Below are 26246 nucleotides of genomic sequence, written 5' to 3' on the forward strand. Positions count from 1 at the left end.
AATCCCAACCCCACCATTTGGAGGCTGAGTTTGGTAGATGCCCAGTTTCAGGATGAAGTCGAGGCCCAGTTCCCTCTGACAGCTGAATGCTGAATTGACCGCTCTTGGTGGGTGCGCCTGTAACTGTTTGTATCAATAAAGATCGAGTTGTAGAATTGCTTGTGTCAGTGCTTTCAGACATGTGTTGAGGCAGATTAAATTGAAAGATCCTCCACAGTGTTATGGAGGGCATTTGTGCCCAGGTGCCAGTGTTCGCTCCTTCCCTCTCTGTGCTATTCGCAACCCTAAAACTCTTAACGCAAGTGGCGAGTCACACTTGGCCTGGAGCATCACTTCTGTCCCACCCCTCTACTTCCTTCCTGTTTCCCCGCAGCTGTGCGGCACTGTTGCCGAGTGTCGTTCGATCTTTGTTTCGCCCAGTACGATCCCTCTCGTGGTTTGGGCTTCACGCGGTTGCACTGACCTTTCATCAGTGCCTGTGTTTTTAGAAAATTAAATAATTAAATGCTATTGATTTCCTTGAAGTTCTGGGTGATGTGTGGTTGTGGGCGGATTGCATCAGCAATTATTATTCAGAACAAAGTGGGCACTTAGTAAGATTTATTGTGCCTGCCGACGGCGCTATCCAGCAGAAACTGGGCTCGTGTTCTCTTTCCAGCAGTTGTACAACTGCCTCTAAACAAGCATTTAATGCACGTGGTGTCTGACACAGTGCGTGTGAACTTGGATCCACTTCCTTACTCAAGAAGGAGCTGTAAAGTGGGTTTAAATTATTCTTTTCATGTGATGTGGGCGTCCTTGGCAAGGACCCGCATTTGTTATCTACCCTAATTGCCCTTGAACTTTGTCCCTCGCTCAGGCTTTTTCAAAGGGGCAATTAAGAGTCAAGTCACATTGCTGTGGGTCTGGAGTCATATGTATGCCAGACTGGGGTAAGGACAGCAGATTTCCCTCCTTAAAGGGACATTAGTGAACCGAATTACGATAATCTTTAACCTCACAATCCCTATTACTGAGACGAGCTTTCAATTCCAGATTTTGTTATTTGAATTGAAATTCTACCAGCTGCCGTGGTGGGCAGCATTATTAGTCTGCGCCTCTGGATTACTAGTCCATTACCGCTACAATACCGGACGATTGAAGTGTCACTGCGCTTATTTGGCAAAGTATAGTTTGCACGTGGCAGTTGTGTTGCTTGACAGGCGCTATCACCCAAACCAGCTTCTGCTCCAGTCGCTCAAATGTTTCAGCCCTTTACCTGACTCAATTCACGGTCGGTTATAGGCCAGTTGTTTTTCTGTACTTAATATCTGTGTACTTCTCACGGACTCGAGTGAATGTTACTGCCCTTCGCTATGTTGACAATGTGAATCCGAGAAACAAAAGTTTGTCAATTCTATTTACTGAAAACATTTTGAAATTGCAGCCCAAGAACAGTCCGCTTGGCTCAACCCCATCCATGTTTTAAAAAAATTCCTCCGTGCAAACGCTTCCGTCTCTCTCTCTCTCTCTCTCTCTCTCTCACTCTCCTCCCCCAATCCCACCCCGGCTGTGTTTCTACCGTTCTTGATTCTCCCTCCAGCACACAGACGGAAAAATATTTTGGCCTTGGAGGGAGTATAACCTAAATGGTACCTAGATTACAGGTGATGAGTATGAGGAGAGTTACTCAAATTGGACCTGGTTTTGCTAGAATTTAAAATGGTAAAGGGTGATCTGAGGGAAAGACAGGGTCGATAAAGATAAACTATTTCCACTGATTGGAGATTCTAAAACTCCGGGGCATGGTCTAGATATTGAGGCTAGACTGTTCAGGAGAGATGATAGGAAGAACATCTTCACTTAAAGGGTGGTAGAGATGTGGAACTCTCTCCCACAAACAGCAGCTGAAGCTCGATCAGTTAAGTTTAAATCTGAGATAGATAGATTTTTGTGAAGCAAAGGTATTAAGGGATATGGGCAGAAAAACAGGTATATGGAGTTAGGTCATGGTGGGACAGGCTCAAGAAGCTGAATGGCCTCCTCCTCTTCCCATTATGTTATCCTCCTATCCCCAGACCTGGTCTTAAACGAGGACATGCCCTCTGCTCGATTTCGCTAGCACTGGTTTCACAAATCCTCGTTTTATTTTTGAAACCTCGTTTTCTTACCCTTTTTCTATTTGTTCATGGGAAGTGGGCATCACAGGCTGTGCCAGCATTTATTGCCCATCCCTAATTGCCCCTGGGGGCAGTTAAGAGTCAATCACATTGTTGTGGGTCTGGAGTCACATGGTAGGCCAGACCAGGTAAGAATGGCAGATTTCCTCCCCTAAAGGACATTTGCCTTCCGTTTCCTGCATTTAATCTTAAGAGTATGTCACTCCATTCACTGGAACCTATCTAGCTCGCGGCCCAAGTTTACATGCCTTTCTCAAATCGCCCCTTCATTTCCCCTTGTTACAGTCTCGTGTTGTGATGCTTTTGAATTGGCCCAGCTGTTGAGTGCACCTTCACGATCTTTCACGTACAGCCAATTAACACTTGACTCTTGATGCTTGTAAGGTTTGACAAACGGTGTAAATGTGTATTTCCGAGACTGTAAAGTAAGCAAACATTTGAAACTTTACCTTGTTAAAATATTTAAGATTCTGAGGGTGGGGGTTTAACAGGGAAGATGATGGAGATGTGCTTCTCCACCTCCTTTTCTCTCTCTCCCCCTCTCTCTCTTTCTCCAGTGGAGGCTGTGGTTCATTGAATATAATGAAGGTCGAGTTCAACAGGTTTTTGATCAGTAGGTGAGTCGAGGGTTACGAGGGAGTAGATAGGAATTTGCGGTCCAGGCCACAATCCAGCAGGCTCGAGGGGCCAAATGGCGCCTAGCTCCGTTAAAAAAAAAAGATCTTCTGAAACTTGATAATATGTCCGTGCAAAAGGAATTCAAGCGTTGGGGTGGGTGCGAGAATTATCATGTGTTTTAATGTTCCCAGTTCTGCAGCTGGTTGATTTGAATTGGCTTTTGGTACAGCTGTTTGCAGGGCAGCGATGCTGTTTGACTTTTGTCTGGTCCCCACCACGTTTTTGATTGTCTTACGTCCGTAGCTGCGTTGCTGGTTTGAAGCCAGGTGAGAGCATCGTCTTACATTACCGCCCTTGGAAACTAATAGTGTGGCCCTGTATGTACAGAAACGGAGATAGGGTATCAACTGCTGAGAAAATCTTATTCGATTTTGCTTTTGTGTGCACGTGGCTAATTGAAGTGGCTCTTTAATTGCGCATGGAGTGCTGTGTATTTCTGCTGAGTCTGTCCTTCTGTGTTGCCTTCCACTGGTGATGGATATATGTGTTCTGCACTGGTTGTGATTTGCAGTCTCTCATGGTTTGATGTTGGCTGTGTCATGAAGTTCTCGATGGTGCCACCAGCATAAATACTTAAACAGGGTTTGCGTTACAACAAGAAGCATTAATGAGTAAAAATGGCTGCGGTTTATTGCTGCCCAAGTCCCCCTGCAGATACAATCTAGTAATAAATGGCAGGTTTTCTTTTTCAATACCTCGATGCCCTCCCAAGGTTGGTTGGGGCATTTTTGAGTTTAGCTTAGGCAGTTATCCTGCCCCTCATTGAGCTATTTTTCCAGCCTGCACAAGAGGTTTCATCAAGGTTGAAAGCGAGCAGAGTAAATTGTGCAAGAACAAGATTTTCTATTAATCCAGTACCTTGACACTGCCTCCCCCCGAAATCCCCCTGAACTTTTCAGTGATGGGATACAACGGGAAGAGTTCCCTGTTCCTCCCCCTGCAATATCACGCAGTGCCCCGTCGGGGGTAGTCGAACCTCTGCAGGACATCTTATCCAGAGGTTGACCCCACTGCCAAGATGTACTGAGTCTGTCTGAATTAGTGCTGCCCACAATTTGTATCCTAAGTGTGGCCCCATTTTAATGCCTCAAACTTTGTGACCTGTTTTTGGGGGATAGAATTGGGGGGGTGGGGGGGATGTTTACACTCCTTGTGGGGTAGGGTTAACTTCCATTCCTGAGATAGGGGGGTGCTTTACTTCAAAAATGCTGCTGTGGTTGGATGTGGTGTGCAATAGAGATATACCTTCCTTGAGGCTCTTTTTGAAGCAGCAGCAATCATATGAATACAGGGAATAGGAACAGAAATGGCCATTCAGCCCCTCGAGGCTGCTTCACCATTCAACAAGATGGCTGGTCTGCCTGTGTATAGAGTTCCACATTCCCACCCAGCCATCTCCAATTGCGGACTCGCCTGCAAGCGGAAGCATCTGTTCCACGTTCTCCTTGTCAAGACTGTTCAGGATCTTTTATCCTTCATTCAAGCCTCAAAAGATCTCCCCCTTAAGTCGTGCCCACCGACACAAATGAGGCGATGGTTTAAAGAGATCCCGCAGCTTGTTAGCACTCGGACCAAACTCCATGCCAGCTGTTGTTGCCTCTAGGCTCACGGCTCTCCAATCTCCTGTGCTCTCGGACACCCCGGCCGAGATTATTGAGCGGCTGCAACCCATTGCTTTCTGATTGAACCTGGTGCTGCCTAACCGGAGACTATGGTGCTGTCACTCAGTAAGCAGAATGGTAAACTGCTACCAGGCACGCAGCATCGAGCAGCTAGGAAGGCAAATGGTACGTTGGACTTCGTTGTCAGAGGACTTGGGTACAGGAGCGAGGACGTCTTACTGCAGCTGTGCACAAGGTTTTAGTGAGGCCACAGCTGGGATATTGTGTCTTTTGGTCTCCTTATCTACGAAAGAATGTACTTGGGAGGGAGTGCAGCGAAGCTTCACCAGACTTATTCCTGGGATGGCAGGATTGTCATTACGAGGAGAGATTGGGTCGACTGGGACTGTGTTCACTGGAAGTTAGGATGGGAGGGGATGTACTATTGAGGCTGTTAGGGTTCTGGTCGGATCCCATTTTAAAAAGCAAATTTAGAGTACCCAATTCTTTTTCCCCCCCCCCTAATTAAGAGGCAATTCAGGGTCGCCAATCCACCTACCCTGCACATCTTTGGACTGTGGGGGTGAGACCCACACAGACGGGGAGAATGTGCAAATTCCACATGGACAGGGGCCGGGATCGAACCCAGGTCTTCGGCGCCGTGAGGCAGAAGGGCTAATCCCATTTGGAATATTGAGAGCAGTTTTAGGCCCTGAATCTAAGGATGGATGTGCTGCCTTTGGAGAGGGTCGAGAAGAGGTTCACAAGAATTATCCCAGGAATGAAGGTCGGACTCTGGGTCTATACCCGATGGTTTCGAAGGATGAGGGAGGATGTCATTGAAACTTACAGAATACTGAAGAGGCCTGGATAGAGTGGACGTGGGGAATATGTTTCCACAGGTAGGAAAGACTAGAACCTGACAGCACTGAAGGGACAATCCTTCAAAACAGTTCTGGAGAAATCTCTTCAACCAGAGGGTTGTGAATCTGTGGAACTCATTGCCGCAGGAGGCTGTGGCGGCCAAGTCACTGAGTGCCTTTAAGACAAAGATAGATAAGGTCTTGATTAATAGTGGGGGGGGGGGGGGGGGGGGGGGGGGGGGATGGTAGCACAGTGGTTAGCACTGTTGCTTCACAGCTCCAGGGTCCCAGGTTCGATTCCCGGCTTGGGTTACTGTCTGTGCGGAGTTTGCACGTTCTCCCTGTGTCTGCGTGGGTTTCCTCCGGGTGCTCCGGTTTCCTCCCACAGTCCAAAAATGTGCAGGTTAGGTGGATTGACCATGCTAAATTGCCCTTGGTGCCCAAAAAGGGTGGGTTGGGTGGGGTTTACTGGGTTACGGGCATAGGGTGGGGGGTGTGGGCTTAGGTCAGGTGCTCTTTCCAAAGGCTGGTGCAAATTCAAATCCAAATAGCCTCATTCTGCACTGTAAATTCTATGAATTCTATGATAAGGGGATCGGGGATTATGGGAACAAGGCAAGTGAATGGAGATGAAAACCATAACAGCCATGATCGAATGGTGGAGCAGACTTGATGGGCCGAATGGCCTATTTCTGCTCCTGTGTCTTACGGTCTAGTTGAAAAGTATAAAACTCTGACGGGGCTGGACAGACTGATTGCTGGATTGTTGTTCCTTGGCTGGGACAAGGGGTCACGGTCTCAGGGATACGGGGTGGACAATTTAGGATTGAGATGAGGAGAAACTTTGGGGTGGTGGATCTGTGGAATTCGAAGAAGGCGGTGGAGGCCAAATCTCTGAATATATTTAAGGAGGAAATAGATTCCTAGGCTCCACATGCATTGAGGGGTATGGGGGGGGGGGGGAAGAAAGTGGGAGTTTACTGTTGAGATAGAGGATCAGCCCCAATCATGTTGACTGGTGGAGCAGGTTCGAGGGGCTGAATGGCCGCCTCCTGCTCCTACTTTCTGTGCATCTCGGGCTGTTAGTGTTCACCACATTAGAAACAAAAATCTTCATCTGTAAATATATTTGTCTGTGATCCATCCCCAAGCTGTTATATGCCATTTAAAAAAAATATAAATCTATATATACAGTGGTTAGCACTACTGCATCATGGCGCCGAGGACTCTGGTTCAATCCCGGCCATTGGTCACTGTCCATGTGGAGTTTGCACATTCTCCCCGTGTCTGCGTGGGTCTCACCCCCACAACCAAAAAGATGTGCAGATTAGGTGAATTGGCTACACTAAATTTCCCCTTAATTGGGTACTACATATCTGCTGTTGCAGCTCAGAGATGTTTTGCTGGGATGCCTGTTGCCAGGCAGTGCCAGCCGTAATTCCTCTCAGTTTCCTATGAGGTGCGCTGGCAGTTGATCCGGCAACCTTTTCGCTGAGACGAGATTGCACTTGGCAGTGGAGATCACAGTTCTAATCCTTGCCCGACACGTGGACAGGCATACTTTCACCAAACGCCTCTAGGCGATGACCTATCTCCTTCCTTCACGCCCTGCGGGGTAGGGTAGGGGTGGGTGGGGGTGGCTTTGTTGTCGCATTTAATTTTAGCAGTACCGCCAGCCAGAATGATTCCAGTGCCATTTGCTGATGCCCGCGGGTTTTAATTGTGGGCAGACCTTGGTCTGCTTCGATGTAGCCTGGCCCTCGTTTTAGCACTAGTGGCGTTAAGCATGTGACTTTTTTTTTTGCTGTGCTGCTTAATTCACTCACATTGTGCTCTGAGGCTGTGTGCTTGTGCAAATGGCATCTGGTGAACTTGCAAGTTTTGTGGAGCGGCGATGCCGTTTGCATTTGTTCGACCATCTGCAGTCGGTTAAGTAGCCTGGTGGCAGATTGGCTTTGGATGTGACATCCTGTTTTTCGCCTCTCCATGGTGATCCTGGCTGTCGCGCTGCCATTGCTGCAGTTCACAGAGAAACTTAAATGAATTCTGATTTTGCCCTAAGCGCTTCATTTTGCTGTCATTAACCTTCTCAGATCCTTGTGCACTGGCTAACAAGTAGGGAGCAATTTTCTTTCTCGTGGACTGGAGGCACCTCTACAGTATGTAGATAGGCCAATGAGAGGCAAGACCATATTGGATTTGGATCTGGATAATGAACCAGGACAGGTGTTAGATTTGGAGGTCCAAGCAGACCAGCAGCACGGTTCGATTCCCGTACCAGCCTCCCCGGACAGGTGCCGGAATGTGGCGACTAGGGGCTTTTCACAGTAACTTCATTGAAGTCTACTCATGACAAGCGATTTTCATTTCATTTTCATTTCACTTTGGTGATAGTGACCACAATTCGATTACGTTTACTTTAGTGATGGAAAGGAATAGGTATATACCGCAGGGCAAGAGTTATATCTGGGGGAAAGACAATTATGATGCGATGAGGCAAGACTTAGGATGCATCGGATGGGGAGGGAAATTGCAGGGGATGGACACAATGGAAATGTGGAGCTTGTTCAAGGAACAGCTACCGTGTGTCCTTGATAAGTATGTACCTGTCAGGCAGGGAGGAAATGGTCGAGCAAGGGAACCGTGGTTTACTAACGCTTGTCAAGAGGAAGAAGGAGGCTTATGTAAAGATGAGACGTGAAGGTTCAGTTAGGACTCGCGAGAGTTACAAGTTAGCTAGGAAGGACTAAAGAGAGAGCTAAGAAGAGACAGGAGGGGACATGAGAAGTCTTTGGCAGGTAGGATCAAGGATAACCCTAAAGCTTTCTATAGATACGTCAGGAATAAAAGAATGACTAGGGTAAGAGTAGGGCCAGTCAAGGACAGGAGTGGGAAGTTGTGCGTGGAGTCCGAGGAGATAGGAGAGGTGCTAAATGAATATTTTTCGTCAGTATTCACGCAGGAAAAAGACAATGTTGTCGAGGAGAATACTGAGATACAGTCTATGACTAGAAGGGCTTGAGATTCATGAGGAGGAGGTGTTAGCAATTCTGGAAAGAGTGAAAATAGATAAGTCCCCTGGGCCGGATGGGATTTATCCTAGGATTCTCTGGGAAGCTAGGGAGGAGATTGCTGAGCCTTTGGCTTTAATCTTTAAGTCATCTTTGTCTACAGGAATCGTGCCAGAAGACTGGAGGATAGCAAATGTTGTCCCGTTGTTCAAAAAGGGGAGTAGAGACAACCCCGGTAACTATAGACCAGTGAGCCGTACTTCTGTTGTGGGCAAAGTCTTGGAAAGGTTTATAAGAGATAGGATTTATAATCATCTAGAAAGGAATAATTTGATTAAGGATAGTCAACACGGTTTTGTGAAGGGTAGGTCGTGCCTCACAAACCTCATTGAGTTCTTCGAGAAGGTGACCAAACAGGTGGATGAGGGTAAAGCAGTTGATGTGGTGTATATGGATTTCAGTAAAGTGTTTGATAAGGTTCCCCACGGTAGGCTATTGCAGAAAATACGGAGGCATGGGATTCAGGGTGATTTAGCAGTTTGGATCAGAAATTGGCAAGTTGGAAGAAGACAAAGGGTGGTGGTTGATGGGAAATGTTCAGACTGGAGTTCAGTTACTAGTGGTGTCCCACAAGGATCTGTTTTGGGGCCACTGCTGTTTGTCATTTTTATAAATGACCTGGAGGAGGGCGTAGAAGGATGGGTAAATAAATTTGCAGATGACACAAGTCGGTGGAGTTGTGGACAGTGCGGAAGGATGTTACAAGTTACAGAGGGACATAGATAAGCTGCAGAGCTGGGCTGACAGGTGGCAAATGGAGTTTAATGCAGAAAAGTGTGAGGTGATTCATTTTGGAAGGAATAACAGGAAGACAGAGTACTGGGCTAATGGTAAGATTCTTGGTAGTGTGGATGAACAGAGAGATCTCGGTGTCCATGTCCGTAGATCCCTGAAAGTTGCCACCCAGGTTGAGAGGGCTGTTAAGAAGGTGTACGGTGTGTTAGCTTTAATTGGTAGAGGGATTGAGTTTTGGAGCCATGAGGTCATGTTGCAGCTGTACGAAACTCTGGCGCGGCCGCATTTGGAGTATTGTGTGCAATTCTGGTCGCCACATTATAGGAAGGATGTGGAAGCATTGGAAAGGGTGCTGAGGAGATTTACCAGAATGTTGCCTGGTATGGAGGGAAGATCTTATGAGGGGAAGGCTGAGGGACTTGAGGCTGTTTTCGTTGGAGAGAAGTAGGTTAAGAGGTGACTTAATTAAGGCATACAAGATGATCAGAGAATAGATAGGGTGGACAGTGAGAGCCTTTTTCCTCGGATGGTGATGTTTAGCACGAGAGGACATAGCTTTAAATTGAGGGGTGATAGATACAGAACAGATGTCAGAGGTAGGTTCTTTACTCAGAGAGTAGTAAGGGTGTAGAATTCCCTGCCTGCAACAGTAGTGGACTCGCCAACTCTAATGGTCATTGGATAGACATATGGATGATAAGGGAATAGTGTAGATGGGCTTTAGAGTGGTTTCACAGGTCGCATCATTGAGGGCCTGTACTGAGCTGTTATGTTCTATGTGCCTATCCAGCAGCTGCTCTCCATATAATCACCTGGATATTGTGGGCCTTGCTTGCGATCTGAAGATCCGGCTGGATTTATTGGAAGTGAAAATAGCTGAATAAAAGATAACATTCCTTTAGGTGAGAGCCACGCAGAGATCCCAGACAGTTCGATGCAGCTGTTTATAATTCAGGATTTGCGTGGCATAGCTGCTTGCCTAGCTGTCCGCAGTACTGATTGTTACGCGATGTCTGCGTGCTGGAAGAAGCCCTCGTGTCGGAGAATGAAGGGGACACTAGAGCTCAAGATCCATCACTTTGCCGTTCACCATTCCGGAAGTCGGACGATGCATTGACGTATGCTCGTGTTGAACAAGGACGCAAATTTCTGTAATGGGCCGGTTGCTATTCTCAGCTCTGAAGAAGGGGAGTCTTGTGAACTCGAACCATTAACTCTCAGACTCGTGGAGTTTTTCCCCCATTTTCTGTTTTTGTTCGGGTTTCCTCAGATTGTACTCTGCTACCTGCCAGATTATCGTGTCCAGTTTTTTTTCTTCTATTCATTAGTGATGCTTTCTGGAAATTTGGCAGAGTCGACCCTCAAAGGCTCCTGATCCAAGTTTTTGGGAGGCTGTTGGTCGAGAGTTGAGGCAGTCTGTTGATGCTGCTTTGGACCAGGGTTTAGAGAACCCCAGAGTGTATCATGGGGTTCACCTGACCCACAACACTAAGTAATCCTCTAAGTGTTCCTCTTAACATCCAAAAGACTTTTACCAGAAGCACATCAAGTTAAAGTCACTACTGTTATTAGTTCTAAATCACCAGGATCGATTTACAGTCTTTAGATTACAGAGAGAGATTCTAATACACCTGCTGACTGTGACTGCAGCTATCCAGCTCTGAAAACGAAACTAAAACACACCCTGCAGCAAATAGCCTAAAACGAAAGTCAACAGCCCAGCTCCACCCACTCTCTGACATCACAGCAGTAATAAACACCCATTTCTTAAAGGTACTCTCACTACAGATATTTATATACATACCCATTTGTAAACACCCATTTCTTAAAGGTACCCTCGCATGACGATGCTCAACTCAGATGCCAATGGACTGAGCCAATGACTGACTAACGTGAAACTTGTATTGTTGCCATATAATGCCAATGCTATCATCAGATTTTCTTTGTGTTTATAATGAGGGGAAAATAACAATTATTGGAGGCTTACTAGTCTACACCGAAGTAACGAGGACAGACAGGCGAGCGTACTTTTCTTTATTCACTCAGCATCATGAGCTCGGGTGAATTAAAGTTTGTTGGTGTGCGTCGGCCTTTTTAAAATTTAAAAACTAATTTCACCATTTTTACCTCATTTGAAACTGTGGATTTTGTGCTGTATTTCAATGGAATGTTAAACATTATGCTCCAACACACTCTGTGTGCCAGGCAAGAGATTCAGTTGTTACAGAGGATCGTAAGAATGAGGAGGAGTAGACCATTTGGGCTCCCTCGAGCCTACTCATGATCATGGCTGATGTATTACCTCGGGCTCTTGTATCTTCTGATTCGTTCAGTGTCTAAAAACCTATTGATCTCGGCCATGCACATATACTCTAAGCATCCACAAACCTCGAGTAGAAAATTCCAAAGATTTGTAGTCTTCAGTGATGAGACATCTCATCCAACATAGCCAACTCCTTATGCTGAGACTGTGACCCCCCCCGATTCTAGAGTGGTGGAATGAGGAGAACAGCCCCATAGCATTGACTGTCAAACCTCACCGGGGCGGCACGGTGTTTAGCACTGCTGTCTCACAGTGCCAGGGATTTTGGTTCCATCCTGATATTGCACGACTGTCTGCCTAGAGTTTGCACGTTCTCCCCGTGTCTGTGTGGATTTCCTCCGGATGCTCCGCTTTCCTCCCACTGTCCAAAGATGTGCAGGTTAGGAGGTGGTTTGGCCATTCTAATTTGCACCTTTAGTGTCCAACGGTTGGGCGGGTTACGAGGATGGAGTGGGCCTAGATGTGGTGCTCTTTCGGAGGGTCGGTGCAAACTCAATGGCCGAATGGCTTCCTCATGGATTGTAGGAATTCCATGAATTTCAATGAGACCTCTTCATCTAAACTCGAGGGAATGCCGGCCCTTTGCTCAGTGCCATGTACGTCAACATCCGTGTTGTAACTGCAGGCTCATCTAGATGTGAAGCATTCAATTTCTCTGCACTTCCCTCTCTCTGATTGAGCTATTCTCTGATTGTTTTGCAGTTGACCAGGTCAGCTGCGTCGCGGTTGTCTCAGCAACAAACTGGAACGGGGCTGGACCTCAGCCCGCTACAGTTTTACAGCAGTAGAACTCGCTGCTGGTACAACAACATCTGTAGTGCTGTTGGCTGAATTCGCCTGAACGCAATTGAAGTCGTGTTAGTTCAATTGATGCGGCGAGTTGGGAGACGGTTTTGTTTTCTGTACCACAAACAGAATTACTTTGTACCTACGTCAATTGTGTTGGCCTGTGCTGCGCATGCTGTGTTGCAGACTTTGCTCTGTTACTTGTGGCCAAATACCTCCTCAAATGCTTTTTTACTGAGGCTATTATTTGATTTAACTTTGGGAAAGTCGGTGAATGTTCCGTGCATGATGCCAAGCCCCTCCAAGGTGGAGGGTAACAGTAAGACTAATGAGCCAGTAACTTAATCCAGTTTATGCAAAATTTGGTTTGCCGACATGCCTCGGGGTTTATTATGCCTTCGCCGTTGTACTTTGCACGGTGTAAGATTTTCGTGCCATTCTGGAAGCGGCCTGGCTGGTGCAAAATTGGCATTGGCCGTTGATCACCCTGTGCTGCTCGGCAGTGTTCTGAGTTGGCCCAGCTCAATTTGGAGCCAGCTTCTGTGCTGCCAGTCTGGCCACTCCACACTCCATTTGGCAACCGTCCAACTGACTGAAAATACCTTCACTGAAGTACTTGTTTGCCCCAAAGGTGATGAAAGCTGATTGGAGGGCTCAAACACTCTCAATCTGTCATTGTCGTAAGAGTTCCTCACATCGTTTGGGGAATGGTGTATTCTGTATAACTCGGGTTTGCTTTTGGGAAATGTTTGAACTCGTGCCCGGTGTCTCTCCAGCACAACGATCAGTGATGCTGCTGATTTGGGGTGAGGTGACTCAATACCTCAAAGTCAGCACTGTGAGAATCAGGTCCTTCAGCCTGCCCACAATAGCTGAGGTTCTCTAATCCAGTAACCACCCTCGTAGCTCTTACCTGGACCCGCCCACCGTGTACCAGGACCAAACCGCGCACAGTGCTGACACAGATCTATTTTGGCAAGAGCTGCTCCGATGTGCTGTGTCAGCCAGTGCCAGGTAAACCCTGCAGTTCACCACAGGACTATGCAACACCTGTGGCAAACTGTAGTGACACACATTCACCTCTTTCCCCCTCCAGCCTTTCATGGGTGTGCTGGTCGAACTTTGTTTGTGCTGGACTAGCAGTTCAGAAGGCAAATCTTCAAACACCCCCCTCAAGCCACCTCTGTGACTGAATGCGTTAGGTTTTAAAACACAAATAACGATCATGAGAGTTGTCGGACTGTTAATTTTTTCGTTTTTAAAGGGTCATTATTGTCCCTTCTGAATAATCTGCCACATCGTACCTTGCGTTCGCAGGGGGCTGTTCTGCGATTAGATAGTTTGACTCTTTGCTCTGGGCGGGGGGGGGGGGGGGGGGGGGGGGGGGTGCTGTGGGCAGGGGGTCGCGCTGTGGGCAGGGGGGGTGCGCTGTGGGCAGGGGGGTTGCGCTGTGGGGCAGGGGGGGTTGCGCTGTGGGCAGGGGGGGTGCGCTGTGGGCAGGGGGGTGCGCTGTGGGCAGGGGGGGTGCATGCTGTGGGCAGGGGAGTGCACGCTCTGGGCGGGGGGGGTGCTCTCTGGGCAGATTAAGGTTGCAGCCATGGTGCAGGAAGCAAAGTGAGTGTGTGATTTGTTCTTCGGGCTTTACTTCTCCAAATGGGTTTCCTGCAGGTCGAATCTTGTACTGTTTTTAAAAAAAAAATATTGAGACTCCAATTAATTTTTTTCCATTAAGGGGCAATTTAGCGTGGCCAATCCACCTACTCTGCACATCTCTGGGTTGTGGGGGTGAAACCCACGCAGGCACGTGAAGGATGTGCAAACTCCACACCAGTGACCCTGAACCGGGATCTAACTGGGACCTTGGCACCATGAGGCAGCAGGGCTAACCACTGTGTCAACGTGCTGCCTGTTATTGTTTTTAAACAAAGAAGAAAAACTGTGCATATGTTTTATCCCCTTCAAAACAAAGATGGTCAAACCTTGCCGCCTGTTTAAGCGTTTCTCCTTTCTTTGCAGAACTAGACTGTAGAAACAAAAAGAAAAGATGAAAGTCGACAGAACGAAGCTGAAGAAAACACCAACTGAAGCGGTGAGTTTGGAAGTTTAAGGAAGCCCCTCACTCGGAATTAAGTAACGGACTGTGTTTCGTGTCACTGGCCGGCTTACATTTGCGAGCGTGCTAAGACTCGGAGCGGGAGTTGGGCCACTCAGCCCCTTGACCCTGCCGTTCATTTAGTTCGTGACTGAGAGGCCCGTCAGTGCCCTTTCTCCAACTTTTTTATTGTGCCCTTTATAAGGCGCACACTTCAGAAACTCCTCCGTATATCCAGCGTCGCTGGGGCAGCACCCCTTACCCTGCAGCTTGTGCCATCGAGAAGGTGGAAGTGTTTACCCCAGGAGGGTTGTAGATATTTAGTCGTTGATTGATGCATGTTGTTTTTTTCAATTTAAAGTACCTAATTAATTTTTTCCGATTAAGGGGCAATTTAGCATGGCCAATACGCCTAGCCTGCACATCTTTGGATTGTGGGGGCGAAACCCACACAAACATGGGGAGAATGTGCAAACTCCACACGGACCGTGACCCAGAACCAGGATTGAACCTGGGACCTCGGTGTGAGAGGCAGCTGTGCTAAGCACTGTGCCACCGTGTACCCCAATTGATGCATGTTTAGGTGGTAAGGGAATCCAGGGGGGAGCCAGAAAGTGCCTCTTTTGACTTCAGCACAAGATTATGGAGCAGAAGGAGGTCAATGGCCCCTTAAGCCTGCTCCACCATTCAGTAAGGTCGTGGCAAATCTGATTTTGGCCTGAACTCTGCATTCCCTATAACCCTTGACTCCCCTTTCTGGAGGGGAGGGGGAAGATTCCACAGACTCGCCACCCTTGGAGAAAATAAATTCCTCCTCGTCTCCATCTTCAATGGTAGATCCCCTTATTCTCAAACTGTCTGTCACCCCCCACATGAGGGGGAAACCTGCTCTCAGTATCCACCCCCAAACCTTCAGAATCTGATAAGTTTCAAGTTGATCACCTCTCATTCTTGGAAACTCCAATGGGTACAAACCCCCTTCATCCCAGGAAACGGTCCAGTGAACCCTTTCTGAACTGCTTCAAAAAAGCTTCAATGGGACTGGAAGTAAATGGGGCTTTGCCAGTGTCACCCACACCCTGTTTTCAAAACATTTTCACACTCTTTGAAAGATAATGGTGCAGCAGTACAGAATTCCAACGCCAGCTCTGCTTAAATTTGTACGATTCAACTGTTTGTTGTGGCAATAAAAGACTGCAAAGAAGTGGGTAAACTGTACCATAAATTTCCCTTGTGCGCCACTCCAGTTTTCCACATCATCAGCTTTACTTTCCCCTCTCAACCTTTCCTACTCCCCTTTAGCTGTTCCTTCACGTTGTGCGTTTTAACAGCCACACGGCCAGGTAATTGCTCGTGAGTACCGACTCCCACGGTCTCGAGACCTACCTGTTGTTTTCCAACTAAAGTGGCTGGCGGGTTTGGGCAAATTCTCCTTCGAGAGACCCTTTTGAGGCACGCCGTGCGTGGCATTTGCTGGAGGAGGCCCCCCCCCCCCCCCCCCCCCCCCCCCCCCCCCCCCGGCGCATATGCACTTCCTACTGTGACTTGCCTCTTGATCAAGGGTCATTTCTCCACCCGATAGATGCTGCTACAGCCCCCGTGGTGCTTCTGTGCTGAGGGCCATCCCCATCATGTGGTGGCTGCTGCGCGAAGAAATGGAATTCCCCTCTCCCCTCACTTTCCTGACTGAGGCTCTTGCCTGGAATCCCCGCTCTTGTAAAATGTGGCTGTTAACTTGATGACGAGGATTCAGGGATTCCACCCCCGGGGCACGAAGTCTGTAAAATAGTGCTATTGATTTTTGTTTTTTGGTTTAATGTTTGACTGCAAGGTCTGTATCATAAATATCTGTGTCAACCTGAGTAGAGTTTCAACCTGGAGTAGAGCGTATGTGTCTTCATTCCTTGTAGTCCATTTTAAATGTGGTTTCCTCTCTCTACCTTCTCCCCCTGCTGTATTATTCATTTGTTTGTAATGAATGGCCGTCTTTGTATATGGCTTTGCTCTGGACTTTGGTCTCCTTGTATTAAATGGGGAACCCACCCACCCGCCAACTAAGCAAGTCCTTCAGGACTGATGTTGCTGGTTAACATTTCCTTTTTTATCTTTACTTATTGTTTCTTGGGGGTTTGGATATTGCTGGGCAAGGCGGCCATCACTAATTGCTCTTGATTAGTGTCTCACTGGAGCCATTTCACAGGGGCAGTTAAGAGTTGACTGTATTGTTGTGGAGTCACATGTAGGCAGATTTCCTTCCCGCAAAGGACATTACTGGACCAGGTGGGCCTTTGTGACAATAGAATCTCCCTGGTCTATGGACCATGTTAATGGTTGCCGTGTAGTAGTGGATGGGGTTGTCGTGCTTCATGGGCTGTTTCAGCATTTCCTGCTGGGCGTTAGAAACTGAGCAAAGCCCGAGATGGGGAGTTTTATCTCTCTTCGAGGGCTGTGGTTGTTCTCCTTCACGAGGAGGCGAAGAGATTGCAATAAAGATGTTGAAAATTATGAGCACTGATCAGAAATACCAAACTGCTTCAGCTGATGGGAGCTCAGTCACGGAAGATTTAACGTATTTGGCAAAAGACCCGGTAGGGATCCCCGCAGTGAGTTTGGATTTGGTACGCACTGCCTGAAAAACTAAGAACACGAGAAGCAGGGGCAGGAGTAGACCATACAGCCCATCGAATCTGATCCTCATCAATGGGGAGGCAGTGGCATAGTGGTGTTGTCGCTGGTATAGTAATCCCCAGAATAGTGCTCTGGGGGACCTGCCGTGGCAGATGGCGAAATTTGAATGAGAAAAAAGTCTGGGATTAAGACTCTAAAGGAGACCATGAAACTATTGTCGATTGTCGTAAAAAGGTTCGCAAATGTCCTTCAGGGAAGGAAATCTGTCGTCCTTACCTGGTCTGGTCTAGTCTACATGTGATTCCAGACTACAACAATGCGGTTGACTCTGAAATACCTTCAGGGATGGGCAATAAATGTTGGCCCAGACAGCGGCGCCCAAGTTCCATGAACAAATTTAAAATAAAAACTCCTCCGATTTGCTCGCCCATTTCCAATATCCCTCGATTCCCTTGGAGACCAAAGATCAATCTATCCCAGCCTTGAATGTCTTCAATGACTGAGCATTACAACGGCCTTCTGGGTCGGGAATTCCAATTCACAATCTCTTTTGAGAGAAGAAATTTCTCCCTAACTAGGTCCTGAACGATCCAGCCCCTTACCTGAGGCTGTGCCCCCACTCAGCTGAAACAATTTCTCAGCGCCCACCTTGTCAAACCCCCTCAGAAACTTTGTCTGTTTCAATGAAGTTGCCCTCATTTTGCCAAACTCCAGAGAATTGTTGAATTCCTCCAGAATCAACTTTCTGGGGGATTACCATTGATTAGAAACTGGACCGGCCATATAAATACTGTGGCTACAAGAGCAGGTTAGAGGATGAGAATTCTTCTGGGAATAACTCGCCACCTGATCCCCAAAGCCTATCCACCATCTAAAAGGCAAAAGTCAGGATTGTGATGGAATACTCTCCACTGGGCTAGATGAGCGCGGCTCCAACAACACTCAAGAAGCTCGATACCATCCAGGGCAAAGCAGTCTCACTTGAATGGCACCCCACCCACCACCCCACGCCGTCCTCTCCCTCTGCCACCAATGTACAGTGGCAGCTGCAGGAACTCAACAAGGCTCCTTTAACAGCATCTTCAAAAGCCACAATCTCTACCACATAGAACAGGGGTGTCAAACTCAAATACACCGTGGGCCAAAATTAAAAAATCGGGTCAAGTCGAGGGCCGGACTGGTTCAATGTTTTTTTGCAAAACTTATTGAAATGAACTTATTGAACCTGGAACTAATAAAGCTTAGGTTATTGCCTATAAAAACAACATTAAATATTAAATAAATAAAAAAATTAGTTGCATTTATTTCTTATTGCTTTATCTGGAGCTTTTCCAGAGTAATTTCTAATGAAAACATTTTTCCACAGGCCAACACTTTGTGATTCACACTATACCCGAATAAACTCGGCATCAGCCATATCATACGCCATAGGCGCTTCAATTGCTGGGGCCAGCTTTAATAGTAATTAGATATTATTAGGGCAGCACGGTGGCATAGTGGTTAGCACAACCGCCTCACGGCGCTGAGGTCCCAGGTTCGATCCCGGCTCTGGGTCACTGTCCATGTAGAGTTTGCACGTTCTCCCCGTGTCTGCGTGGGTTTCGCCCCCACAACCCAAAAATGTGCAGAGTAGGTGAATTGGCCACGCTAAATTGCCCCTTACTTGGAAAAAATAATTGGCTAATCTAAATTTTTAAAAAAAAGTAATTAGATATTATCTCGCGGGTCAAAGATAATTCCACCGCGGGCCGGATTTGGCCCGCGGGCCTTGAGTTTGACATATATGACATAGAAGGACAAAGGGCAGCAGATGCCTGGGAACACCAAGTTCCCCTCTGAGCCCTTCAGCAACCCGACTTGGAAATATATTTGCTGTTCCTTCACTGTCGCTAAGTCAAATTCCTGGAAACTTCCCCTCTAACAGCATTGTGGGTGCACCCACATAGGACTACAAGGGTTTAAGGCGGCGGCTCACCACCGCCTTCTAAAGGGGCAATTGAGATGAGTGGTAAATGCTGGCCCAGCCAGCGGCACCTGCTGTAGCAGAAGAATAAATACAAAACATTTGGAGCAATTAAGAGTCAGCCACATTGCTCTGGGCTCTGGCGTCATGTGTAGGCCTAGCCGTGTAAGGACAGATTTCTCTCTTCTGAAGGGGTTTTAAAAAAAATAAAATGTTTTTTTACCAATGAAGGGCAATTTAGCATGGCCAATCCACCTACTTACACATCTTTGAGTAGTGGGAGTGGAACCCACGCAGACAAAGGGAGAATGTGCGAACGGCCAGTGACCCGGGGCCGGGATCGAACCCGGGTCCTGGGCACCGGGACTCATTGTGTTTTTTTAACAATCTGGTAGTTTCATGCGCACCATTTCTGAGACCAGTCTTTAATTCTAGATTCAATTAAATTGCAATTTCTCTGCTGCGATGGGTTTTGAACTTGTGTCTTCAGAGCGTGACTCCAGGCTCCTGGATTACTAGTCCAGTAAAATTGCCACTATGTCACTGTTCCTTGAATTCAAGTAAAACTGTTCTAAGATTGTTGCAGAGAGATTTTTTTTGGGGGATCTATTTTTCTTTGCACGGTGCGTTGGCTTCATTGCTGACATGCGTGCATCACAAGCCCTTGGCAGGGAATCTTAGATTATCCGTGTTTTGTTTTCGGATTGGTTGGCATGGCGATTTCCCCGAACATCCCCTACATGGCATTCAGTTTGGGCAAAGCCGACATGAGCTTGGAATTTTCAGTGCTGCTTCATTTAACTCCTTTGAGGCTGCAATTGCAGTCCCTGATCTAGCTGGGACCAGGAGCTGCAATGGCAGATGTGGCCTGCATCTAATGTTCACTGAATGAATACAAAAGCAAATTGCTGCGGATGCTGGAATCTGAAACAAATTCAGAAAATGCTGGAAATTCAGCAGGTCTGACCGCATCTGTGGAGAAAGAACGGGGCTAACATTTCGAATCTGGATGACTCTTTGTCAGAGATCTTGTTTTTGTTCACTAAACGAATTCCTGGGATGGAAGGATTGTCCTGTGGGGAAAGGTTAAGTGGACTTGGGCCTTTATTCTCTGGAGCTTAGAACAGAATGAGAGGTGATCTAATTAACCCATACAAAATTCTTACAGGGTTCGACAGATAGATGGCTGGTGGGGTCAAGAACCAAGGGTCTCAGAAAAAACGGCAGGCCATTTCGGCCTGAGATGAGGAAGCATGTCTTCTCTGAGGGTGGTGAATGTTTGGAATTCACAGACCCAGGAGGCTGTGGAGCCTCAGTCACGGCGTGTGTTCAAGACTCAGATTGAAAAATTTCAAGATATCAAGGGGTATGGGAGCTGCGCAAGAAAGCAGTGTAGTGTTGATGTGGAAGATCAGCCATTGAATGGGTTCGAAGGGCTGAATGGACTACCCCCACCCTCTTATTTCTCACATTCTTTCAAAGGGTTGACTTGTCCTCCTTGTTGCATGGAAAAGTCATATGTTGCTGAACTGCTCCGGAATTGCGACCCCCTCTGCCCCAAAAAAAAGCCACAGGGGCCTGGGTCACGCCTTTGAGTCGGAGGTCAGCTTGCGACACGGTGGGTCTCTGCCTGGCAGGCAGTGATGACAAACCTTTTGTCACACTGCAAAGTGCTTTGCGGCCTCTAGAAGCGTGATAGATCACATGCGGCGTCGGAAAGCACGGCATCCAATTAAAAAAAATAAAAATAAATTTAACGTACCCAATTCATTTTTTCCAATTGAGGGGCAATTTAGCGTGATCAATCCACCTACCCTGCACATTTTTTTAGGTTGTGGGGACGAAACCCACGCAAACATGGGGAGAATGTACAAACTCCACACGGGCAGTGACCCAGAGCTGGGATCGAACCTGGGACCTCCTTGCCATGAGGCAACAGTGCTACCGCATCCAATTTTGACACAGCAAGGTTCCTCAAATAAGTAGCCAGATATGTTATGGGACCAAGATAAATATCAACTCGGTTGTTTAATTTTTCATTTGCGAGGTGACATCTGTGGTCACCGCAGCACTCCCTCGGGCGGCTCAAATCCCTGGAGTGGGGTCTCTTCCTTTTGGGTGAATTGCTGTACATGAAACTGAGGCTGACAGCTTTTACCTAAAGTGTCCATTTCTCACTGACAGACACAGTCAGTGACACTGGATTGAATGCTTTTCATGTGGGGAGGCCTGTGAGTTTTTATTGCAGTTGCTTTGGCCAGCCAATCTGCGGCGAGAGTCCAAGGTTGACAGATATGTTGGTAAATATTTAAGCCAGTGAGGTTTTGGTGTGTTCAGACAGTGCTCACGTGACGGTACTTTTAAAGTGGGATGATTACTTCCTGTCAGATTAGGCCCCAGTTCCGTTCAAGTTGATTTCTTTATTGAGATAACTTTTTAAAAAGAAAATGCAGCCAGAATTTGTCCCAAGCTGAGGCAACTGTTCTTTGCAATCCTCTACAGCCTGCCGACTGCCGAGCTCTGATTGATAAGCTGAAGGCCTGCAATGACGAACAGCTCCTCACAGAACTTCAGCAGATCAAGACATGGAATATTGGAAAGGTAGGTGTTGCAGCCATTGTGTGTGTGAGACTTTGAAATATGTCAGGTGTTCCTTCACTGTCGCTGGGTCAAAATCCTCGCTCCCTAACTGCACTGTGGGTGTACCTACACCAGACGGGGACTTCAGAGTGTTCAAGAAGGCGGCTCTTCCACTACTTTCTGGAGGAGAGCTTCCATGTCTAAAGAATGGAAGAGGGATCTTTTACTGCTGACAACTGGTTAATTTGATTTTTGCCCTCTTATTCCCTCCACATGCTATGTTTTTAATTTAGTTATGAATTCTGCTTTTCCTACCCTTTCCCAGTTTAAGTCTGGGCACTTCTGTAGTAGTCAACTATGTAGAATTTGCAGCACAACAATGTGCCCAACATGCTGGTGTTTATGGTCCACACAAGCTTCCTCCTACTCTGCTTCATCTCAACCCATCCATGTATCCTTTTGTTCCTGTCCCCCTCTGCACTTGATTTGACATTTAAGGGAAGCTATTTGCAGCCCCCAGTCTATTGAGTTCCACGTTCTCGCCATTGACTTGGTTTATAATAATTCCTCTGAGGTCCCTGTTGGATTTGCTAGTGTTTTTCCCCCTTGGGTTCATTGCCGTTAGTTCTGCATTTCCCCCTATCCGACCAGATCTAAAGAGAGAAAACCAAGTCAGAAACCCGCGTTGTTTCCCCATACTAAGCAAATGTTCAGTCTCCTGAATCTGTAATGATGGCTGGCCTCACACTTCAATGTGGATGTCTTTCTGCTGCAACCCATTAGCCCATCTGTATTTGATACTTGCTTTTAGCTTTGTACCCTCAAAAGATTGTTTCTTCTTCTCGTACTTTGAGAGAAGTGAGGTGGAAAGGGAAATTGGCCCTTGTTGCTGTGGAACACGATTGGGATCTTAAGGTGCAGAATACGTGATTGTGCGGAGAGACTGCTTCCACGGTTCAGAAATCTCCTGTTGGCCTGTCTTTTTTTAAACACACGGTAGCACAGAAGGTGGCCATTCGGCCCATTGTGTCTGCCCCAGCTGAGCAAGAGATATCCGGCCTGATCCCACTTTTCAGTTGTCTGTAGGCTTGTAAGTTTATGATGCTTCATCCGAGTACAATTTAACTACCATGAGGGTTTCTGCCTGGACAGTAGCTGCTACGGAGCTCACGTTCTGTGGTCCCCTTTGCTCAGGAAAACCAAAATGCCGGAGGACTTGGATTTGTCAAAAAACGGACTTTCACATTCAAAGCAAAAGGATGAGTTAATTTATTTTTAATCTTGTTAAGCTGACTTCACGAATTGTCGACCTGCAGCTGTTTTGTTTATTGGACGGGCGGAAGGAGTAAAATGCTCAAGGTTGGCACTTTGTGTGCATTTTTTCTGGAATTGTTGCTCCATCTCTACTCTGCTGTTTCCTCTCTTCCCCCTCTCAGTGCGAGCTGTACCACTGGGTGGACCTGCTGGACCGGTTCGATGGAATTTTGGCAGACGCTGGGCAGACTGTGGAAACCATGTCCTGGATGTTGGTGTGCGACAGGCCAGAAAACGAGCAGCTCAAAGCCCTCCTGCTGGCTGTCTTAAACTTCACGGCCCTGCTCATTGAGTACAGCTTCTCACGGCACCTGTACAGTTCCATCGAGGTGAGTGCTCAGGGTGCGCTGCCGCCAAGACTGAAATTGCATTCTAGATTATGAACAGAATGTGCTTAACTCCTCGCTCTTTCTTTGCAGCATCTGACTACTTTGTTAGCATCATGTGATATGCAAGTGGTGCTGGCTGTGCTAAACCTGCTGTATGTGTTCAGCAAAAGATCCAATTATATCACTAGACTTGGATCGGATAAGAGGACTCCATTGTTGTCGAGACTACAGCACTTAGCAGAGGTATGTTCCAAGCAACTTCCCCTTCCCTTGCTTCCTCCCCTCCTTTCTTCCCTTCCTCCCCTCCTTCCTTCCCCTTTTCCCCTCCTCCCTTTCACCCTTCCCCCTCGATATTTCCTGAACAGAAAGTGGGTTGTCCTCACCACCCCAAGCTGTTGGAGATGTTGTTTCTCGTGACCGCAAAGCTGAGATCAGCGGTTGAATTCAGTCTGCATTTGTATGGGGGCCCCCATTTAAATGTTTCGTATTTCGAAGCTCAGTCAGCCGTCAAGATGCACGCCTGGATAAGGTGGTCGCCTGGGTGACAGTAGTAACAATCCTGTAGGGAAAGGGGGCATGGTCAAACTTGGCAAAGACTGCACAGCTGAGATATAGGAACTTCAGATGCTGGTATACCTTTGAAATAACCCGGTTATTTGTGGGGGGGGGATTGGAGATGGTGGGAGAGAGAGGGGAGAGTTCAAAAATTATTTCATGGGATGGGGGCCACGGTTACACTACTGCCTCGCAATGCACAGAACTCTGGTTCAATTCTAGCCTTGGATGACTGTCTTGTGTGCAGTTAGTGCCATTCCAAAAGGGCACAACCACATTACTATGGGCCCGGAGTCTCGTGTAGGCCAGATCGGGTAAGGATGGCAGATTTCCTTCCCCAAAGGACATTAATGAACCAGATGTTTTGTACGACAGTTGATTTTTTAAAAAAAAGTACCCAATTAATTTTTTTTTCAATTAAGGGACAATTTGGCGTGGCAATTCCACCTTCCCTGCACATGGTTATGGGCTGAGACCCACACAGACACGGGGAGAATGTGCAGACTCTACAAGGACAGTGACCTGGGGCTGGGATCAAACCCGGGCCCTCGGTGCCATGGGCAGCAGTGCTAACCAATGCACCAACTTACCGCCCCAGGGATCAGTGCTGGGACCGTTGCTGTTCGTAGTGTATATAAATGATTTGGAGGAAAATGTAACTGGTCTGATGAGTAAATTTGCAGAAAACACAAAGGTTGGGGGAATTGCGGATAGGGATGAGGACTGAGAGGATACAGCAGGATTTAGATTGTTTGGAGACTCGGGAAGAGAAATGGCAGATGGAGTTTAATTCGGACAAATGTGAGGTAATGCATTTTGGAAGGTCTAATGCAGGTAGGGAATATACAGTGAATGGTAGAACCCTCATGAGTATTGAAAGTCTCAGAGATCTAGGTGTACAGGTCCACAGGTCACTGAAAGGGGCAACACAGGTGGAGAAGGTAGTCAAGAAGGCATACTTGCCTTCATTTGCCGGGGCATTGAATATAAGAATTGGCAATTCATGTTGCAGCTGTATAGAACCTTAGTTAGGCCACACTTGGAGTATAGTGTTCAATTCTGGTCGCCACACTACCAGAAGGATGTGGAGGCTTTAGAGAGGGTGCAGAAGAGATTTACCAGGATGTTGCCTGGTATGGAGGGCATTAGCTATGAGGAGCGGTTGGATAAACACGGTTTGTTCTCACTGGAGCGACGGAGGTTGAGGGGCGACCTGATAGAGGTCTACAAAATTATGAGAGGCATAAACAGAGTGGATAGTCAGAGGCTTTTTCCCAGTGTAGAGGGGTCAATTACTCGGGGGCATAGGTGTGAGGGGCAAGGTTTAGAGGAAATGTACGAGGCAAGTTTTTTTACACAGAAGGTAGTGGGTGCATGGAACTCACTGCCGGAGGAGGTGGTGGAAGCAGGGACGATAGTGACATTTAAAGGGCATCTTGACAAATACATGAATAGGATGGGAATAGAGGGATACAGACCCAGGAAGTGTGGAAGATTTTAATTTAGACGGGCAGCATGGTCGGCACGGGCTTGGAGGGCCGAAGGGCCTGTTCCTGTGCTGTACTTTGCTTTGTTCTTTGTTGTTTTAAGACAATTGATGATGGTTTCAGGGTCACGGTTACTGAGACCAGCTTCATAATTCTGGATTTATTCATTGAATTTAAATTCCACCAGATGCCATGGTGGGATTTGCTCCCGTGTCTCCAGAGCATTAGCCTGGGCCTCTGATTACTAGCCCGCTACGCCACCATCATATTACACATTTCAAGGGGGTGGTCCAGATTGATGCCTCTGTGCGTCACTGGAGGCAGCGGTGCAGTGTCACGCATGCTGCTCGCCACCCATTGGCACTTTGCCATCTGGCAGACTGCCTGAGCAGTCCAGACTATGGCGACACAATGGCCCCCAGCTCTACACGTCTAGCTCTGGAGGTCCTCACCGGAGGGGTGTCTCTACCCCGTCAAATCCTTTTTCATCATTCAAGGCACTTTGTTTAGATCATCCCTCAGTTCAAGAGTGGAAGATTTATTTTTTAATCTGTATCATGTTTTGCGGCTCCCTGGATTAACGTGACTGAGCCATTGAGGAGCAAGATTTTACTTGAGGTTGAGCTTTTCCATTTAAAAAAAAAAGCCAATTTGCAATTTGTCTTCCCACAGAGTTGGGGAGGAAAGGAGAATGGATTCGGCCTCGCGGAGTGCTGCCGTGACTTACAGATGTCGGTAAGTGCTGTGACAGAAAAATTGTGATTTAATCTGGGTGTGGGTATGCCCCGGCGCACAGTTAATGACATTTCCGCGACTTGGGAGGTGCCATTCGGCTAAGTAAAATGCACCTCCGATTACCGCCTGCGTGTCTTGCAGCTTGCTGTCGCACCACGTAAAGCTATTCTGGACAGTCCTTTGGTTGCACAAGGAGGGGTATGGATCACTCTGCTCTGAGGCTGGACCTTGGAGTTGCTAGATACCAGATGTCCCGTCCCTGTTTCCTGAGCCAGGCAGGGAAGTAGCTGGCCTTTTGTAAGGATGGTGATCACAAACCGTACGCCAGAGTGTTGCAGCAACTTGTT

The 26246-nt window shown here is 47.4% G+C and overlaps 1 protein-coding gene across 1 annotated transcript in view; it reads left to right on the forward strand.

Annotated features, from left to right (window-relative positions):
* huwe1 (HECT, UBA and WWE domain containing E3 ubiquitin protein ligase 1) overlaps positions 1 to 26246 on the forward strand; it is a 191086-nt gene that overhangs the window by 3112 nt on the left and 161728 nt on the right. Inside the window, exons 2-6 of the mRNA XM_038782552.1 lie at positions 14233 to 14305; positions 21402 to 21500; positions 22916 to 23122; positions 23213 to 23365; positions 25837 to 25899. Of these exons, the coding sequence (XP_038638480.1) occupies positions 14261 to 14305; positions 21402 to 21500; positions 22916 to 23122; positions 23213 to 23365; positions 25837 to 25899 (567 nt within the window). The 5' untranslated portion in view covers positions 14233 to 14260. The remainder of the gene's footprint in view (positions 1 to 14232; positions 14306 to 21401; positions 21501 to 22915; positions 23123 to 23212; positions 23366 to 25836; positions 25900 to 26246) is intronic.

The sequence above is a fragment of the Scyliorhinus canicula genome, chromosome 21 (assembly GCF_902713615.1).
Source record: "Scyliorhinus canicula chromosome 21, sScyCan1.1, whole genome shotgun sequence".
NCBI lineage: Eukaryota > Metazoa > Chordata > Chondrichthyes > Carcharhiniformes > Scyliorhinidae > Scyliorhinus > Scyliorhinus canicula.